The sequence below is a fragment of the Crotalus tigris genome, unplaced genomic scaffold (assembly GCF_016545835.1).
Source record: "Crotalus tigris isolate CLP2741 ecotype Arizona unplaced genomic scaffold, ASM1654583v1 scf7180000018371.15429387391:27106975, whole genome shotgun sequence".
Lineage (NCBI taxonomy): Eukaryota > Metazoa > Chordata > Lepidosauria > Squamata > Viperidae > Crotalus > Crotalus tigris.
Window position 1 is genome coordinate 18,358,206 of NW_024096970.1, and position 21,924 is coordinate 18,380,129.

Consider the following 21,924-nt stretch of genomic DNA (forward strand, 5'->3'; position numbering starts at 1 on the left):
GTGTGTGTGTGTGTGTCCTTCTCCTCTACACACACACACACACACACACACACACACACACACACAAGCACAAACATCCATCATGGTCTCATTAATTTGCAAGATTGGCAGGTAATTTCCTACTGGAAGCCAGATTAGAGTTTATTCTCATCCTTTCCTGAATACAGTTTGCTGACTTTGCTGAGTTCCAGCAAATTGATATAAGCAATTCAGTAGACCAGAAGAGATGTTCAACATTCAAGATTACCTCATATAATTGGCCGAAGCAAATCTGGATTTATTTTAAAGTATATATTCAATAGAAGGTAATGCCCATATTTGCAATATGCACTGTTAGCATTCGCTCTTTTCATTCATAAGTTTATGTTTAACATACTGTACCTTAAGTGACTTTCACATTTATATCTATAAAGGGCAGCAACTCAAAACTGAACTATCAGTATTTACAAAAATGTTGCCATTTGTTGTTGGATTTATAGCTTGAAACCTTCCCCTTGTTGCATGCATTTAAACACATTTTTGTTTCTCACATAGACACATTATTTATTCAGTGCAAAATGCATTTTTTCATAGTTTGTCCATTTTCATTTATAATTTTTCAATGTGAGAGAAATATTTTTCTAGATTATTATAGACTGATAAGACAATGTTTGAACAAAATAACTATAAGAGCTTGTACTTAGAATTTACAACTGAGGCTTTGAAAAGAGATACTGAGTGTGCTTATATATGAGTATATGGAAAGGAGTTCTCCTTTCTGAGGCAAAGAGTCACATGGATTATGAGTAAAGGAGGCAAGTACTAGCTAGGCCAAACACTTAGCTGGTTGTTTTTGGAGGTAATGGTTGGTTGGTTTTGATTGTAATGCGCAGCCTTATGATTACTTTGGATCTGTGTTTCTCAGTTCTGAAGGGGCTTATCAGATTTAGTGACCTTTCTGTTTGCTCTATCTACTCTCCATTAAGCTGTAGCCAGAAATGTTTCTCGTACTGGTTTAGCTGAGGGAAAGTGATGAGAAAATGATACGCTGGGACATTGCTGATGGAAATACACCCTTTTCAGATTCACCCTTTGCAGATGAAATGGGTAACAAGATGTTCCTATGTTGAAAGAAGAATAATGGCCCAATCCAGGGATTACTAATCACTGGAATTTGAAGGAAACGAAAAACAATTACTTTCCCCACTAATCTATGCAATTTATTTAGAAAGTAAGGAAACCAAATCTACTTAAGTTTATTTCTATTCAATATTAATAGTATCTCTCTTGACAGATAGCTTAAATTTCAGCTACATAAATAGTCATAGTTTAAGAAAGATAATAGATGATGTTCTTGAATTATGTTTTAAAACGAGTGGGAAGTTAATGTCTCTCAGATGTTATTTAAGTCTTCCTCACAGCCATATTAATGTGCATTTCTTCAGACTCAGTTCTGAGTCTTGACTTTTAATTTGGCAGAGCAAAATTACATAGGACGATGAATTACATAGGACAATGATTTAAGCCATCAAGCATTCAGGTTAATTTGCCAGTATATACTTTCAGATGGAAATTTTGCCTACATTTTAAAATTTAAAATGTTACATTAACTGAATTCCCAATAAGCTCTGTAAAACAACACACAAGGAAAATTTCAAAGATGCTTAAAGTTTGTTCTCTTACATTCCTAGCCCAGACATTCTCAATGATAAAATAAATCTTAATGTACTTTAGATTCAGCCTTTTGTTCTTTCCTTGTCACTGGAATTCTGGCTCTCCGGTAAGCTTCCAGATGCAATAGAAGGAACTGTTTGTCACCCTTCGTGGCACAGGGCCAAGCTATTTGTGGAACTGCTTTTCTCCCATTGTTTTTGCTCATCCCTCTCTAGCAGAGAGGGCATGCTTTGGGTCCTTTCCAACAAACAGTGTCATCTCGCTGGACCCAGGAGTTATGCCTTCTCTGGGGCAGTGCCTGCCTTCTGGAAAAGCATCCCTCTGGAGATGCAGATGGCCCAGACCCTATTAGCTTTTTGTAACACTCTGAAGTTCTGGCTGCTTCCCAAGGAATTTGGGCCAGGTTAAACAAGCTCTGTTGTGGATGGGATTTTAGGTCTGAAACATATTTTTTGTCTTGGGCATGATGTGTTATTGTTTATAATTATTGTTTTTTTTTTCAATTTTTATCTGCCACTCAGAGTCACTTCTGTGACATGGGCAGTCATATAAATTAACTAAATAAATAAAGGTCCTCCTGTTAAGGACAAATTAAAGGACAAATATTTCTTTCTACATTTAACATCCCATTGCTTCAGTTTGCCTTTATAATACATTTCAAATTTTTAGCCATGAGCTAAAATTTCAATGAGCCTTCCGTCAAATTTTATGAAGCTAGTATTAAAAACAGCATCTAACAACAATATATACTAAAATAGGATTTCAACCTGGCCATTATTTAGAAACTGGGGGGGGGCAAATCACTCCATTTGCAAATCATTTACATTCACTATCACACATCTTCCCCCTTGCATCCCTGGAACAGAAAAGTAAAAAGGACTTGGGATTTGTTATAGTTTTGGGTTATCCAGTTATTTCTCAGGATTTTTCATCTATTTACATAAATACAGTATATAACCAGTATCTCAGTTCTGATATCAAATAAGAAGATTCAGTGTATATCACTGTTAAATACTAAATCACTGTAAGGGGGAAAAATTATGTTAAGAAAGGGAAACACTGGATAAATTGTCCAGTCGCATTATGTACTATTTCACAGGGGGACACAGAGTAGTACTGCTGACTCATATGCTTTCAAGATTTTCCAGGTATCAAGAGCAAAGATATTGGAAATTGTCAAAATAATGAAATGCTCTGAAATGATGTTGAAATAATAGAATCAACCCTACTATGCAGTTATTATTCACATAGACACTATAATCAGTAAGCTGCACAGACATTTTGCTACAGGATTGGTCATACCTCAAAGCATCATGATATACATTTAAATATAGAAGACATCAATCTTTTCTGTGGAAACTGCCCAGAACTACGTTCATCAACAGTTGAAAAGTCTGTTTGCTTGATTCTCTTCAATTCTGTATCAACAGCTCAGGCTTGGAAAACATATTTCAAAGAGATGTAATTAGGAATTTCATATGATATCCATGCAGCAGACTGTCAAAAGTAATTGTTTGTATATCCTTAAAACATGGCAGTGAATACAGCACATCAAGGACTTTCTACAGCTTAGAAGTCTTCAAGAATTTATAGGTCAACCAGGTCATCATATGAAAATTAATATCTCATATTTAGTTGTCTCTCTTATAAACCCCACTTGTTATATTGCAGTAATGGAGAACCTTTTGGGATGAAGGTGTCAACAATTCAGAAAATGCCTAATGTGACTCTGCTGACATGTCATCTTCTCCCACCAACAAAAAAGAAACAATTCTCTATTTCACAAATGAAGGTAAATATAGGTGTCCCAGGATAATGTTGCAAGATCCAACTGGGTTGGTCACCGGGACCAGAGGTTTAATCTTCCAAGCTTTCGGACTTGTGCTGGAGCATCCTCAGGGAATTCCAAAAGTCCAAAAGCTTAGAAGACTAAACCTCTGGTCCCAGTGACTGACACAGATTGGATCTTGCAATTCTCTATTTCCTCCCCCCTCTGCCCCCCCCATTTTTAGGCCACACTGAAATAGCAGCACTTGGCGACAAGCCTGAGGCTGAATTTCAACTAGAGGCCTGGGCCTCAGCTTTAGCCCTAGTGCCACCACTGCCACTCAAAAAGGTTGCCTCACACCATTCCCCAAGGTACACAAGCCTTGCAGAATGCCATGATTGCCCCTATGACCTGTGCTCTCCAGATCTGCTGCATGCTGCTTACCTCCATATAACTATGATCAAATACAAACAATCAAGAGAAGATACCAGACTATATTTTTAAATAAATAAATAAATAAAATGATCTTTTAACCCTCTGGCAGAAGCCAGGAAGCCAGAGGGGCCAGTAAAGAAGAATTGACCAAAAGAAAAAGAAACTTTGTGTTTCCTGTGAATAGACTTCATGTCCCCATCACTTGAACCCTTACTCCTGATCTTAAGACATAGTTGGTTGGTAATCAGAGTAGGTAGAATATACTGTAAAATATACTGGTCTGCAATTACCATTAGCCTGTAAATTGATAATAAACATATTTAAGATATGAAAGGATTTTTCATTTAACAAGAGTATTCCCAGATGATCTCTAGTCTGGAGATGCATGTTCAAATGTGTAACTTGGTTGTTGCTAAAGAAATCTTTATCCATTTTTTGGTACAGCCGGCAATTAAAAGAGTTCATTCTGTTAGCCATAAGATACAAAGCAAGAGCTGTAGAATTCATTCCATGCAGTAAATAATTTTGTAGCACATCTTATTGCCCTGTAATTTTATAGCTTCTAAGTTTATTGGATACATAATTGGCAGATGTGTGTTCTCATTAAAGAGCTTTTAAGAAATGCTGCAGTAAAGGTACTTGGCAGACAATAAAGAGGAAACTAAAGACCTTTGTTTACTATCACATAACCAACAACAGATGCATTGCCCTTTATAAGCTGTACTCAGCAAAGAAGATAATGAAGAACAGTTGGTGCCAAGGTTAAGCCAGGGGGAGAGTAAGAATCCTTTCTAGAACAGGTATGGGAACATAGATATTGCTAAACTACAATTCCCTGTTTCATTAGGCATTAGGCAAGAAATGTAATCTAGGTATAGCTGGAGAGAGACAGATCCCCAATCCCACAACAGAATGTAAAAAACTGGGAATGTTAATATTAATTTAAAATTTGTTGTACAAATCCTCTGCACCAAATAAACTAAAGAATTAGCTGGCAAACTATAAGTGTGGAGATCCGTGTTTAATCTGTGGTAGAAAAATAGTACCTGAATAGAAATTTCTGCCCCTGTAATGTGGGTAGTCTTCAAAATAAAATCAGATTTATCTATTGGTCAACTAATGACTACATTGATATTATTGTAATACTGCCATGTGTTTATTTAACTAAATACATATCAGATGACTCAACAGATGGACAACTGATCTAGAAAAACCATGTTATAGGATGACCTAGAGAGACAACAAATGGAAACATTTAGGTCATGCCATAACTAGAGGCTTTAAAATAAATTATTTTTACATGCTATTTTGGCTGAAAGTGCTCTCCTACTTGTTTGCCTGCTGGGCCCATCTGCATGGTTCAAATTCCTCCTCAGAAAGGAAAAAAAAAAGCACCACAGTGGTGTCAGTGGGGTTTGGAATTATTTCAACACAAAATATGTTCAGCAGTGAAACTGTGATGAATTCTAAAGGACATTTGGGAATTTTCCCAGTAACCTCACTGGCAGTTCTACCTAATTCCATTTTTGAGATATAGAGTTGGAAGATGACCAGAGATCAAGATGTGACTGTCCTTGATCAGTTTTGGTCAGCCAATCCAGAAGAGCTCTGGAAGATAAATGATCAGAAAAGATGTTTTGATGTTTGTTGGAGGAAGATCAAAAGTGAATTTGACCAAAGAAGGGTATGAACTCACCTTTGAGCCTATTCTTTGGCAGTATCATTTGGATGACAGGCAAGGAGAAGAGGGTTCTGTTCTGCTCTTAACTGGACAGCACCAGCACCAGAAGGAGAGAAATCAGTCTGCTAGACATGGGATGCCATAGAATTGTGTCCTCTTATTCTGCTTTTTAAGAGTTACCTGAAATTGCTATAAGCGGTGATCCTTTGGTTAGGCCAGGCCGGGCAAGAGTTGCTGTGGAAAACCTTGACCAGGATGAGGTAAACTGAGATACAGTAAAAGAGGCCAAATCTTTAGGGGCCTGGATGTAGGCATATTGTTGGGGGGAGTTTTGAGGGGGAGTGGGAGTTAGAATTAAACAAGAGATTGAACAATGCCCTTCAAAATTATTTTATTATGAAATTGGCTTCAAAATAAATATTTATTTATAATTCCAAAGTTTTAGTTTGTTTTTCTTGTTCCTAGGGTTTATTCTTACTTTCTACTTACTAATTTTAGATTGCTCTGTGCTACCCACTATTTCAACTTTATTTACAGGTCTACAATTTAGTCATTTACTGTGGTTCTGTATATACCTGCCTATACCTTTACACTTCCCTCCTCTGAGGAGAGAGAACTATCATTTTCTTTGTCATTCAATGTTCCTCTCACAAACTTGAATGTAATGAAACAGACTGAAGTTAAATTTTGCCTGAGAAGAGTTGTTAGTCTGGAAATGATTTGATTCTCAGCTCCACTCATAACTCGGGTTAGTCCAGGACATGGGTGTTAAAGTAGTATGTGGGAATGACCTTGGAAAACAGGGCAAAGAGATGCAGCCAAAGGAACAGGCAAATAAAAAGCAGCTGAGCCCACAGCAGGAATATGGGCAGAACAAACAGCTCAGAAGCCAACTTCCTAATTTTGTGTGCTGTAAAAACGACAGAGGGAGAAAAGTACTTTCAGACTTGCAAGATTGATGTCAGGGTTGCAAGGTAAACCAGACAGGAAACAGCCAGATGAGTTAATTCTATTGTATACTAATGTATTCAAGCTACATTAACAGAATCTTAATAACCCAACCCTAAAACCCAAAAACTATAATATGCAAATAACTTATCAAACTATGCACAAGTTTTAATGCCTTTTTCATCCCTTCTGCCTTATTCAAACCGCTTTCACTCACTCATTATTTTGTATTGTATTTCATCCTTTTTATCTTCCAGACACAATTTTTCATACTAAAATATCATTTTACTTTTTCATTAGACCTCCTTCAGGTTTTTCTCAATGGATACAGGCTGATGGCAGACTTTAGTAACCCTTTAGCATGATATTGCTAATGATCCCACATTAGATCAGAATTTGAGTATTTCCCCTTAACATTCAGACACGAGTGCTCTCCTAGACTGCCATTATGCCCTGTAGCTGTTAGTGAATCAGATCCCCGTCCTTAATGTAGCACTAAATTGAACAAAAGTTGAGCCAACTCAACAATAAGCTTCACTCTGTGCCAGTTGGTTGCCATATTATTGTGAATCACTCAAAATGTCAAGATGGGCATTGCATATCGGCAAATATGATATAGTGGATGATAGAAAGGAACCTAGTATTAACTTGACTGTTACCTAGAAACACTGTCACCTAACTAGAAAATTAGTTGGGCTGGTTTGAAACAGCAGTGGCAATAGAAATTGCAACAGTGTCACAAATAAAATGATTTAGTTGTAGTAAGTTCAATTTCACCAGATCAGCAAGATTGGCTATGGGCCATTTTGAGTATTTGGCAGATAACCTATAATGCTGGTCCTGAATTAACATGACCATTTCAAACAATACAGATGTAGATGGTATATCAACTAATTCCATACATTCAGCAAAGAAAATGGCTCTGCATATTATACACTTAAAGAGGGAACTGAGAGGTACTACAAAACAACAGCCCAGGCCTGGAAAAAGATATGGTTGCTCTCTTGTTTCAAAAAGAGATGCCTTAATTGTGTCCCCATTTATTACAAAGCTCCCATTTTGAAAGATTTGCACAGACATAAAAAACAGACATTATTTCATATTTTGATGATAGAGTGAATGGAATCTTTACTGTTCAGAATTTAGGTTTAGATCTCAAAATATATTTGTGCATTTGTTTTTATTTTATTGTTTTTACTTTAATGTAAGAATTATGCTGAAACAAAAGTTGGAGCATAATGACATTTCAATCTGCCCTTTAATTCACAAGTTGCCGCTTAGGTCAATTCACTGGAAGCAATCAAGGCTGAATTCCTCAGGATACTGAATGCCAAAAGTGCCCAGATTCAGAGAAGAAGTGTTTTGATTAAAAACTCTTTTCCTGATGACCTAGTGATCGTAGAGTAGTGATAGGGACAGTCAAAGGCCAGATGTGGCCCAGGGACTGTAAAATGCCCAGGTATAACATAAAATATCAAGAAATTTAAATGCCATACAAACAACATTCAACTCTGGATAAAATCTCTTTCTGAATTCTGAACTTACCCCGTTCACATGTTCTTCCCCAGTAGCCAGTGCCTGTGCAGTCACAGATGAAGCGGTTCCAGCCATCCTTGCAGACAGCATTGTTTTTACAGGGATAACTATCACACTGTTTGGTGTTGACCCTAATGCAGGAAGATTTGACACCAGCTGCATTCTGCTGCTCTGCCAGCTGCCGGATGTTCTTGCTCCGCCCATCAATGAAGAGGTCTCGGATACAGCCCACATAACCATAGTTCAACATAGCTGTCCATAGCTCAGTAGGAAGGACAAGCCCAGCCCGATTTTCAGGCAGTCCTCCCAGGTACATGTCTCCTTCTAGATCCAAGATCTCACTCTCTCCACTTGCAGTGAAAGGTGTCCGTCTGCTGTTAACTGAAATGGTACCTGGAAGGAAAGAAAGAAGAAAGGAAGGTCAAGCAAGAGTCCAAGAGATAAAGCAAATCACTTTCCTGTGTAGTTTGAATTCTGATGAAGGGCAAAAAATTTAGTATAGAAGATCAAGGACTTCTTTTTAAACAGAGGACAGAAAACATTTGTCCTGAAACACGTTACTGTCTCCTAGCAGAACTGTCAGACTGTACAGTAACTAGCTTGATAAACTAGAAAATCTATGAAGTATAACAAATCTATTGCTCTATGATGATGTCAGTAGTTCCAAAGGCTATTTTTATATATGGTTTTGAAAGCTATTACACATAGTCCTCATTTAGCAACTGCCTCATTTAGCAATTATTCACAGGGACACTGGTGATGAAAAAGTAACTTTTTCATCAGTTCTCACACTTTTGACTTGGCAGGTCTGTAAAGCAAAGGAAAGCTGAAGTAAGATCATATTCAGTCACTTTTCAAGGATTTGGTGCATACCTGATCTACCATCTCTCTGTATATCAACATGATACCATTCTCCATCATTAGCTTTCCTCTGAGTTGCCTTTACTTTGACAGTTCCAGAGCCCATATCAAGAAGAAGGTAGAGATTTCCATCCAGGAGTTCTACTGCAAAGAAATCCACTTTGGTGTTCTTCTGGCTTCTGGAATCCTTCCTTTCCTGGGGTTTACCATGAGTGAAAAGAATAAGGCCATTGGGCTCTGTAGTGCGGAAGTCAAAAGAGATGGAGCCCATTCGTTTGGTGTTCCACTTAGGCAGACTAATGTAGGCCTCGGGATTTTCAAAATTGATTGGATCCAATGTGGCCACATTTTCACATGTAAATTTCACCTCCCCGTAGATTTTCATTTTTGTGTCACCAATCCTTGCCAAACGAGATAACTCCAGACGAATATCATTATTCTTATAAACAACCTACATGGGAGAAGGAAAAGAATTACATATCAATCAGAAAACAATGCATACTTTAGAAAGATATTGTACACCTAAAGGTTATCTAGTATTGGAGTATGACTGAACGGGACTTTCGATTAGAATTTAATATTCCAAGAAATGCAATAAGCCAGGATTAATTCTAAGTTCTTGAATGGCATATTGGAAATACCCCAGTAAGGATTCACAGATCAGCTTCTACTTTTAACCATTCTTTTTCCTTCTTCAGGGTTCAGTCCATGACATCACATAGAACCGAGGCCCAAAGAAGTTTATCTTTCTCCTTGTTTTATCAGTATTTTCTTGCTAGAACAAAGACTCAGGAGTATAAATGAAGAAGAAGCTCTGAGTTGAAAATTCTCAAAGTTGACAGAGCTACCTCCTGCTAAAGCAGATACCTTGGCAGGTGCCTTTTACTGCAACCCTCAACTTTGGCCTTAAGTCCTACCATCAAAAGGCTCTGGCTAACAGAGCAGAAATACTCCGTACTTAATATTATGCACAGATAAATGTGTTCTATGTATCATTATTCTGTATCACGATCAGTTTTGAATCGTGCAGTGAAAAGGGCGACAAGAGTTATCATAAACTCTTCAATTTTATTTAATATTGTTGCATGTGATTACCGTATATAGTTTGGCAAACAGCATCACCTGTTTTGATTAAGACCAGATTAACAACAAGTTGGCAGTAACCAGGGATACAAAATAATGATCAATGTTTTTGGCCGAATAATGTACCAGTTTGTAGGAATAACATTCCAAAATTCCAAGTGTGTGTTCTGAAAGTAGATAAAATTAAGTAAATTTATTACTGCTAGTTGAGAGGAAGATCATGGAATGCCCATTACAAGTTCACAGACTTTCCTGATACTAAAAACCATTTCTAGATAATAACATTTGAATTCTGAAGGGACTGAGAATATTGGATTGAGTACATTTGTATGCCTAGTAGTCACAGAAGTGGTTTAATAATTAACATGTGAATGCATCTTAAATAACTTAGAAGAATATACTAGGCACAACACCGAATTCAGGGATCTGGATTCAAATTGATACTCAGACTTGAAGATTGGTGGGTGACCTTATCCAGATAATAAATTCCCAGTTTAATTCATCTCCTATGGATGAGTTGAGGATAAAATGGAAAAGCTTCATAGATACCTCAAGATGCCCTTTGCTCTTTGGAGCATAGCAATAGGCATGTGTGATCAATTAAAAAAAAATGTCAAAATACTTGCAATTTTCTGCTCTAAGTACTATAGAGAATGTTTGTTTATTTGATGGCCATATGAAAAAAAAAAGAAAAACACTACTTTCCTCCTGTGAACACCTAAACCCTGAAATGTAATTGTGCAAAATATCTGCTATCCACATTGGGCAAGATATTTTAATTATTTAATTTTTGCACAACTATAAATGCTTTATATAGATTAATATAGACTATGATATGGAACCAAGGAGAACAAAGAGGATAAGCAGCCCTGCAAAGGCATTTTAAACCTTTTATTTTATAGCATAATGATCATGATGTTTAACTAAACCAGGGGTAGGCAACCTTGGCTCTTTTATGACTCGTGGACTTCAACTCCCAGAATTCCGAGCCAGCATAGCATAGCATAGCTGGCTCAGGAATTCTGGGAGTTGAAGTCCACGAGTCATAAAAGAGCCAAGGTTGCCTACCCCGTTCCCTGAAGCTCCTATATATAAAGATTGTGTGTGGTAGCTTGACCTTAAAAATACAATGATATTTGCACTATTTGCACTTTTGTTTTATTAAAGCTGAAATTATATATGAACTGGCCCTTGACTCAAACTAATTATTAAATTAAAAAATGATCTGTGTAACAAGCTCTGCTTGTGTGCCCCAATGGGATGTAGCCAACACCGAGGAGACTTCATTCTCGTCAGGGAAATACCAATGTTTTCAGAACATGTTGAAAAAGAATATTGGAGAAAACAGAAGTATGTTGTGTGTTCAACAACAGAAATATCCTGGAGAGGGAAAAAAATCATACAGGCATGCCACCAGCCCTTCCCTCAGACTAATGTAAACCAAGTATACAGAGTTTGTATCATCTACGTTTCCCAGCTGCCATAGCTTGAGCTCACAATTAAGCCTCCATTTTGTTTCTGGCCCACTGCTAAAGCATAATGAAGTAGAACAGATGCATAGTGCAGTCAGAGAGCATTCTTGTGTGCGGGCAATGTGTCTGTGTGTGGGGGGAGAAAGAGAGAGAAACATCTGCAATGGAGAGGCATTCAAAAATACTTGCGTCCCTCCATTGGTTAATGTGAGGCATAACATTCCCCTGGCTGAATTCTTCAAGTCTTGACTCCTTTTCAGTACGGAGGCAGTGTGAATCCTGGTATATAGATAGTCTTCGACTTTTGACCACAACTGAAACCAAAATTTCTGTTTCTAAGCAAGGCGGTTGTTAAGTGAGATTTGCCCCATTTACAATCTTGTGTGCCACAGTTGTTAAGTGAATCATTACAGTTGTTAAGTTAGTATTAATATTTAATATTAATATTTAATATTTATTTGCTACATATATGTAGGGATGTGGGTCTATACATATGTTGTTCATAGTATGTTTAGGTGTGTGTCATGTATGTGTTTCACTTTGAGAGCGGGCAACTAAATTTCATTTTTGATGTGTGCCATTGTGCCCACAGTATAAAAATGACAATAAAGGTTATCTTATCTTATCTTATCTAGTAACATGGTTGTTAAGTGAATCCAGTTTCCCCATTGACTTTGCTTGTCAGAAGGTTGCAAAAGGGGATCACATGATCCCAGGACACTGCAATCATCATAAATATGAAACAGTTGCCAAATGTCTAAATTTTGATCACATGGCCATGGGGATACTCCAACAGTTGTAAGTATAAAAAACAGTCATAAGTCACTTTTTTCAGTGCCATTGTGACTTTGATCTGTTACTAAACAAACTGTTGTAAGTTGAGGACTATTTATTTTATTTTATTTTATTTTTAAAATTTATAAGCCGCCCCACTCCTGTAGGACTCTGGGCAGCTAACAATAAAAACAACATAAAACATGACAAACGAACAGTACCATTATAGTCATCCAGGGATCAGATTTTATAAACCCCAGGCCTGCCAGAAAAGCCAGGTCTTAAGCAGCTTACGGAAAACCAACAGGGTGGGAGCGGTCCTAATCTCTGGGGGGAGCTGGTTTCAAAACGTGGGTGCCATCACAGAGAAAGCCATCCTCCGCGGCCCCGCCAAATGGCACTGCTTGGCCGACGGGACCTGAAGGAGGCCCAGCCTGTGGGATCTAACCGGACGTAGGGAACTAGGAGGTAGTAGGCGGTCTCGCAAATAGCCTGGCCCTGAGCCATATAGGGCTTTAAAGATAATAACCAACACCTTGAATTGGACCCGGAGACCAATAGGCAACCAGTGTAGCTCACGGAGGATAGGTGTAACATGGGTGTATCGAGGAGCACCCACTATCACTCGCGCGGCTGCATTCTGGACCAACTGTAGTCTCCGAATACTTTTCAAGGGTAGCCCCATGTAGAGCACGTTGCAGTAGTCCAGTAGTACCTGTATTTATGCAGAAGCAAGTCTCATACTTTCAGTAGAAGCAATTCCAAAAGCAGATGTGCATAGGAATAACTTAAGAATGTGGCATTGGTGGGAAGTTAGGCCTGACTGAAACAACATTTCAGCTAAACATCCAAACTTCACCCTACCACATATTCAGGGCAATGCTGGGTAGGAGAGAAAAGAACAGGGGATGTACCAATCAATGGGCCTTAGAATACCTTGAACTGAAGTGAGTAGCAACATTGATTGGCTCAGTTCCTGGGGTGTGGCAAAGCTAAGCTGCAGGGCAAGAGCTTTCTAAAATCACCTCCTTCGTTTCTGCCTCAGGGATATGAGGAAAGCACATTGCCACAATCATGAGGATGAATCCTATAAGTACCTTACAGAACATAATGTTGAATCAATTGTATAGGAACATTCTATATAATCATCCCATCTTTTCTAATGGCAGCAATTTATGGATTTTATTTACAGTCAAAGACAGGCTTAGATAGTGCTTGGAAGGAAAGCCATTGGAAGAGCTATCGGCTAGATTGGAAATTTGAAAAAAAAAGTCCCAGAAAATGACAGTGGCAAACCACTGATAAGAAAAGCATACTGATGCATCCCTGTAGTTGCCAGGATTAAATTGACTGGCTATTCCTCAGTCTTTTGTAGGACATGATGTGCCAGTCCATAGTTTCTTCCCCAATTGTATTAAAGACAAGGTGGTTGCTTTAGGAATAAACACAAGGTCTACTTTGCAGACTTTATCTTTATTCCTAATGCAACTACCTTCATTACTAATGCAACTTCCTTATCTTTTGTAAAATTGGACAGGAACTGTAGGCTGGTACAACACGTCCTATAAGAATCTAAGCAATCTAAGATGGATAGCTCAATTCAGTAAGTGTTGAAGAGCTTTATACTGAAATCATGAAACCTAAACCTTTGAAATGTGCAGAGGTTCACATTTTCAGCTGATATTTTTGAATAACAGGCAAAGAAAATCCTATTTTATTTAATGAAGTTTCCTCTCATAGAAACCCACTGAGCTGAAAGGAATAGTTATTGAAGTCTCACAAATGACTATGGAAAGTGGGCTACATAGCATAATGCTCCCTTCCAAACTCCTTACTAATCTAAATAATTTGATCAATAACAAAATTAGCTTTGGCTTTTTAAAAGAACAACAACAACCATCTAATCACCATATCAACAGCAGTAACAACAACCACATTTTAGCCTCAGACCAGCAATCACTCTATCTGTAATCAATTCAGAAAGTGGAACATATCATATCTGGCTGTAGCCACTGGATGTTTCACTTCACATTTAGTAAAATTAAGAAGGAAACCTCATTCCCTTGTGTGCGCTGACTGCTGGCCATGTTTCCTTGGGTCATGTTCAAATGCAGCTTTATAGCATTCCACTAGATGTCCCCATTGTCTTGTAATGTGCCCTCCAAGAGCAGCTCACCACCAAAGGTATATTACTATATGATGGGTGAAATTTGAAGGAATATGCCTGTGTATGTGTATTCATTTCTGTTTACACACTTAAAGGTTAAGAGTCCCTTGGAGAGATTCTGCTTCCACTGCCCAATAGTATCTATTCAGTTACTCTTCCTCTTAAGTTCAATCTACACCTCTGTCCAGAAGGAAAACACAAGCCCAGGGAAGTCTCCTTGTCTTTGTTTTTCCATGTTCTTATATGGGGATATGAGGAGAAGGCAGATTAACAAGCACTCAGAATAGAGCTACAGTCTCAGTCTCAGTTTTTCTTTCCAATTAACAATTCAGTTTTCGGGATACCAGTTTTTATCATACTGACCATCCACTACTTTGTGATGCCTGCCTTAATGAAAATGCTTCTGCATGCTCATGCACTTATTTCTTACTGCTCTGACGCTAACCTAAACTGATGGGCAATTAGAGCAGAAGATCAATTATCTGTACCTTGCTTATCTAAATGTCTTGGTTGATTTACTGTGTACACTGGTTGCATATATGCAAGTCACTGCATTCCTTTGCAAATATCACTCCCATTTATCCAACTGTCTAAATTAATTGAAGATTTTTAATGTTCTCCGATGCTCCTGTTAAGACAAATCAAGTTTTACTGAACATCAGGAGATCTATTCTCAATAATCAAATTACCTAATATGGTGTGATGGGAAATCTCTTTCATATAGAAATAGAAGGAAAATTGATTATCTTCTAACATAAATATTCAGGTAAAAATAGTTTAGCTTTGATTAGAAAAGTATAGCATTAGGTTTAATTAGTTCTATGATTTGTAGTAACATCAGCTTCTGCTACATGAAAAAATGTGCAAAATACAAAATATACATCCATACCAATAATTCTTTGGTTTAGAATATGCATCAATGAAGCTTGTAGTGCTCACTTACAACACTGATTTGGATTGTAAATTAAAATGGAGTAGAACCTCCAGGTATAGGATCAGTGTATCCCTGTTTAGCTGAAATGTTTCAAAGACAGCATTGTAAGTATTCAAGCTGTTGGAATATACTTTAGCAGCATCGGTATCTCCTTTCTCCTTTATATAATTGTTATAATGGTGAAACAAGTCCTTCCCTTCCAGGTGCTTTAAGGATAGCAAGATCTGAGGGATATGGAGGTACATTGAAGCATCCCAGATCTAAGGAAGGAAAGTCATAACACTAACCATTTGTCTGGAAAGGTATACGTTCTTCTACCAAGCTGGGGTTGGACTGGAAGACCTCCAAGGCCCCTTCCAGCCTTGTTATACTATGTTCATCATAGATAAAGCAAAGCTAAATTGGAAAGTGGGGAAGGTGCTCCTGGTCCTACCATAAAACCAGCAGCTAGTTTTAGGATGATTTGAGAGGACTAGAAATCTATGGTAGATCAGAGGATGTATTTGATATTGGCAAACTTTCAATTATGTCATCAGGAACATAATAGGTTTTGAATGTGCTTATAAATAACTATGATGTGTTCTATTCTGTCAGGAAAATAATTACATTCAATTATGGATGGAACTTCTGGAAAATGTAATCCAATATAACTGGAGGGCACCACATTGAGGAAGAGTCAAATGATTTTTGAAGCAATCAAATTGACAGTGTTAGATGTGTTTTTTAATGTCCAACACTAAATATTTATTTCCCAAATTGCTGAATACATGCGAGTGAACTGGACACTCTGGTTTAAAGAACTTTCCAGATTCATTTGTGTACAATGGGCTCAATTTCCTTACTCATGTATTTTTCTCCCTCAATTCACAGGCATTTAAAAGGGGCTAATTTCTGCCACATTTTTTGTTGGGGGGGGGACAATGTTGCATCTTGAAAGAAGTGACAGCTGCCTAATTATTTTCCTGCAAAACCCTTTGGGGCAATATGATAAGCTACTATTGTTCCAAAAACTTGCATTTCTGAGCAAATAATAGTCTTTGAAAAATTGCTATTGAAGCTTTCTTTGCAAAACACAGGTAGAAATTTCTATGAAAGAGTTCAGAAAAACAGAACTCAAAAGTGGTTTATTTCCATTTATCCACTATCTAAAAAAAAATCACTTAATCAGTTTTCATGATTAAAGCATTCAAAGTAAGGACATATACTCAGCCCAGATCTTTATGGGCTAACTTCTAGGACTGTGCTTGCTTTAAAAAATAATTCAGAAAAACTGCTTCAAAATTCAATCAAAGGCTTCAGGGGTGCAAGTCTGAAAAAAGATTCATTTGCTACAAGGAACCTGCTCAGTAAAATTACTCTGACTGTTAAAACAGCTGCATCTTTTGTTTCCAGAATCAGGCTGCAGCTTGAAAAAGTCAGTCTGCTTTAATTAATTGTAGGCAGGAGCTGCACTTGAATAAGGTTTCAAGCACTTCTTCCAAAACATTTTTAAATGTGTACAGCCCTCCTAATTTTTCCCGTACAGGCACAGATTATGAGCTAATATTGTCAACTGCATATTTATTGAAATATTAAAATTAATTTTCCATCATTGATGTTCAAAGCCCTAGTCACATCTTGATATGTTTCAACATCGGCCTGTAACTAGCCTTCCAATATTCTATCTTATCTTATTTGTTGATGTAGGACAGGCTGAGAATTCCAATTCCAATTCCAATTCCATATCATATAACAGTAATTTAAAACATACATTTTTCTATTTTATGTTCAGGGCTACACTAACCCAATGAACAATCAGTAGAGTATTAAAGATTTCAAAGGTGAAATGTACAATTTTGTGTGACTAACCCTCTCTCCAAAACTACTGGTATATTTAAAATAATAGCACAGGATTACAGGATTAGATAATATTGCATATTTTGGTTGTACACTGTTTAGAAAGTAAACAACCAGCTATTACAAAGAAAGATAGAAAGGGAGGCTTACCAATAACTTAGAAGTGATTGTTTTAATACATATCAAGATATATAACTGTTCTTTAGGAACAATTGGTTGGATTTATTGAACAGAGTCTAATTCTTTCTATCTGTATTCGAAAATCCCATTGCATTCAACAAATTCTACTTCCTAGAAAACATGATTTATATACCCTTTAAGAATAGCACAAATTGCCGGTAGATGTCTCCGAGAAAAAGTTTCCCCATGATCTGGAACATGATAGAACAAATAAATTGTAATCTACACCCCTGTAGAGGCAAGTGATCAGTATAACATTCATTTACCAATATAAAGTGGGGTTTTAGAGCATCTTCTCCCAACCTTGTACTCTGTTGATAATTGGACCGCAAGTTCAATAGTCCAGTTGCCATGGCCACTGGTGAAATATATGTGAGAATAAAAATCCTAAATAATAGTGACCAACAATCATATTTTTTGAAGAGTGGTGTATCTTTCTAAAAGCGATGGAATTCACAAAGCAGTATTTTGATATGGTTCCTTCAATAAACTACCCCTCTGGGATGAGAGAGTTGATAAAATTAAAAGCAAACACATTCTCAAGCAAAGAACTGCCTTGTAACTATCATATTGGAAGACAATATGAAGTTAGCCACATTTTAAAAAAATAATAGAGATGTGAAGGCAGTGATGGTGCAGTGGAAAACACTGAAACTATTGAACTAGTCCTATAATATATCTTGTCACCATTCATGGGCAGTGATTAAACACCAATGATTTATGCTAATATAGTATGGTTGCTTTAAGGAATCTGGAGATCCAGTGCAACTTCAGGTGTAAAGGCTACTATAGACATTGTAGATGAATTCTGCAAAATGAGATATTAAAACTATGTACTGAAAATGGAAAAGCCATAGAACCCGAACTAGAAATTAAAGATTTAATTAGATGAAACCTGCCAAATCAAAAGTCACCAAGCAATAAAATCCTCCATAGCAGAATGACCCTGTCAGATTGAACCATTCTATGCCTAGCACGTAATTGCCCACTTAAAACTTTCATTAGCCCAATCTATTTGTTGATGAATACAGATGTGTTAGGCTTTGGATGGACATGTCTGCTTGAAAATCCCAGCAACTCTCTCAGGAGTGGTACAACAGAAGTAGGTAGCAGTATTTTTTTCTTATTTTCATGCTTTTGCTCTACATGTAGAGACTACTTGAGCCTGACACTCTGTTTAAACACTATCTCCTTCTCCAGCAACTGCATATGATGTGATGTCCTTAAACTAGCCCGGTTTTCTAAATGAAGATGTAGGTGGCACCATATTTTCATTTCTTTGATTATTTAATATTGCTTATTATTTATCCAATAATTTTTAAGATTATTTTATTTGGAGATAATTCTCACAGGACAAAGAGGGAAACTGTTCTTTACATCTAAGTCAATTTGCTAAAATTTTAAGTGACTTGCTAAGCATGTTGTTTAAAGGTTAAGTATATACCTCCTGTGGCACTTCCGATGTGGTTGAACTACTTCTGGCCTCTTTAGGAAGCAAAATTATGTTTCATACAGATAGAAGTAGTAGGAATTATCAAAGCCATTAAAAGATGCAGACCACATCCACAAAAGAGACAGCAAGTTGACTCTGCTTTACAACAAAAATCATGAGAAAAGAAACAAAAGTTCTCCTGCAATAGAATATCTGTATATGGGTGTCTCAGCTGAGAGTAAAGTATGTTCTAGAATTTTTTTGCTATTATTGTAACTTTCTTTTTAAATGTTATTCCTTTGTAAATTTGTTATTGAGAGTTTTGTAAAGAATATAAAAACTTATATAAAGAAAAGAAAGGAAAAAGTAAAGACAAAAAGAATGAAAAGTATAGCAATAGCTTCCAATTTTATTTGCATCAAATATAAGTACAATTACAAAATCATTTTATTCTATGGTCATAAAAAGAAAACCTCCCTTTTTCTATTTTTTTTAATTATCAAAGCTATAAAACATAAGATCATTTTGTTCTCTTTCATGAAAAAGGTCTATAAGAGGTTTCCAGTTAGGAATATAAACATAGATGTTGTTTTTTCACTAATGTCAGCTGTCTGCAAGATGTATGTATGTATGTATGTATGTATGTATGTATGTATGTATGTATGTATCTACGTACGTACATATCTATCTATCTATCTATCTATCTATCTATCTATCTATCTATCTATCTATCTATCTATCTATCTATGTAGGTATCCCACCTTTATTACTCTTACAAAAAACTCAAGGCAGTGAATATACCTAATACACATTCCTCCTCATATTTTCCCCACAACAATCACCCTCTGAGGTGAATTTAGAAAAAAATGTCCATTAACCACCCACAGATGAATGGCTTTATCAATTTATTAAATAAATACAATTACTAGATGGACAAAAAGGTAGAACAAAGATGTCTACCTCTATAGAAAGTTCAAAATTTGTTCACAGTCCATAGCATCTGTTAACTCTTAATTTGCTCATTCCTACTCAGATTAGGTGTTATTGATAGAAAAACAGAACTATAATCCCATTTCCAATATATTCACTTTAACACAAAAGGCCCCAGAACATCCACCTATCCACAAAAATAATAAATCATGAAAGACACTACTTAAATTACAGTAGATAGATTATGAATCACCCTTAACATAGCTAAAAACGAACCTCAATGGATGATTCAGTACTGTTTAAGTTTAATTAATTTTTCCCCTATGACTTTATTTTTTAGGCTTTTCATTGAATAATGTTAGAAAATTACTGGGCAACCTTTAGTTTGCACTCAGTACATTTTCAGTCAATCTCTACACCCAGGCATACATGCCATTTAGTTCAGTTGCAAATATATATCTTGAAATTTATTAATTAAAAATCAGCAAACATCAAAGGAAAAAAAGTTAACTGGTAAAATGTGACAAAGTGCAGAGAAAAACAAAGAGAGCATAAGACATATACCAAAGGAACACTTTACACTATCTGTGTAACTATCAAAAGGCAGAATTTTCTGAAGTCACTGGAAATAATACTGTGAGCATGGATAGACAAGGGACTGATCTTTGGTTATTCCCGCTTTAACCCCTTTAAGTCCATAAAAGTAGCAGTATAGCTATGGAAAATAGGACACCAGAGATCCTTTGTCTATTCTATACAGTGAAAGAAATAATCTGTTAGACATAGCCAAGAAATAATACTCAGTTAATACAAATGAAGAGTGCAATGATCCCAACAGAGCATATCTAGGCTGCAAGTGACATGTTCCATTGATCCTTTGGTTTGCTCTAGCTAGAATGCATGAGCATCAAGTGTGAGCTCACTTCCTATGAGGACAATGCAATCGCACTCTGGAGTATTAAGACGCATCAGACTACCCAGGAAACTGCTCTGAAAATGTGTAAATGGCAAAAGAAAAAAGCATATTACAAGCATTCTGACTATAGTAATTAGGAAAATGTCTGGATTAAGTTTCCCCAAGAATTAACCATGTATTGGTAGGATATTTTATTTCTTCTCTGCTGGGCACATACTACCAATCTCTCTGCACATTCAAGATAGAGTGAAGCACCAGAGTATAAATACAAAATGAAGCCAGCAAGGGAAATAAGGGTCAGAAACATCTGTTTAGTATGAGTATTTTTCTTTGTTTTTCTTGAAAGAGAAAAGGAAACTATAATCAGAAGCTTGCACAGCTGGCTGGAACCATTACTGCCAGCCAGTCTGCCAACTAGCCTGCCAGCTAGCCTGCCAGCCAAAAATCATATAACAAGGCAATTGATTAACTGATTCTACAATACTGTTTTGCCAACCTGATCTTACGAAAAGCTCTCTAGCCTTGATTTAAAGAACTTCTGCCAATATCTGCAAATTTTATATAGTGGAGCTATGCAAAGATGCTTCACAATGTGCATGAGCATAAAGTACTTTTCCTTGATTCATTAAAGAAACTATGCTTTTGTAAGGTTCATACAGCTGCCTTGAAAATGGTCTCTAGGAATAACCATTTGCATTTGTATTTATAGTCACTTGCTTTGTTAGGAGTTCTAACAGAGTTGTTTCCTTTGTTGTGATTGTGCATTTACACACAATCAGAGACAGTTGTGGATTAGTTTCAAATCAGACAGTTGAATTTTGCAAAAGATGTAGCTATTTAACATTTCAAAACTTGCTTAGATCTAACTGATATGTTACTTTCCAAAGCCGTAACATAAATTCCTTCCTTCAGATGTTTATTTTATTCTGTTTATTTATTATTTTATTTCAGAATACACGTAAAATAATGTTTCAAGTTGCTGTCACATGTCAAAATCAAATTTATACCATGTTATTTTGTTCTGTTAGCACTGGATATTCTTCAGTTCCGAAGCAGGCTTTTTTTTGTCTTAGGTCAGCAATAGAGGAATTTTGTAACCTAACCTGTGCCTCAGGCAACTTTGTAGATGTTTTAATGATATTTGATATTTATTTCAACACATCTGATAATATTTTCAATATTGCCGTACAATAATGACATTCAAAATTATTTTTTAAAAATTGAACAAAATGTGTGGAATCTGATTGGGTCAAAAGCAAATTTCTAGTAGTTCTTATGCTTCTGGAATATAATCTTCCCTAAGAAGCAATTCTTCATC

The 21,924-nt window shown here is 36.6% G+C and overlaps 1 protein-coding gene across 39 annotated transcripts in view; it reads right to left on the bottom strand.

The window, feature by feature from the left end:
- The window catches only part of NRXN3 (neurexin 3), a 1,348,849-nt gene that overhangs the window by 954,885 nt on the left and 372,040 nt on the right, over nucleotides 1-21,924 (bottom strand). For all 39 annotated transcript variants that reach the window (XM_039351578.1, XM_039351582.1, XM_039351597.1 and 36 more), the window contains 2 exons: nucleotides 8,895-9,333; nucleotides 8,031-8,414 (listed from right to left, as the gene is read on the bottom strand). In XM_039351578.1, the coding sequence (XP_039207512.1) occupies nucleotides 8,031-8,414; nucleotides 8,895-9,333 (823 nt within the window). The remainder of the gene's footprint in view (nucleotides 1-8,030; nucleotides 8,415-8,894; nucleotides 9,334-21,924) is intronic.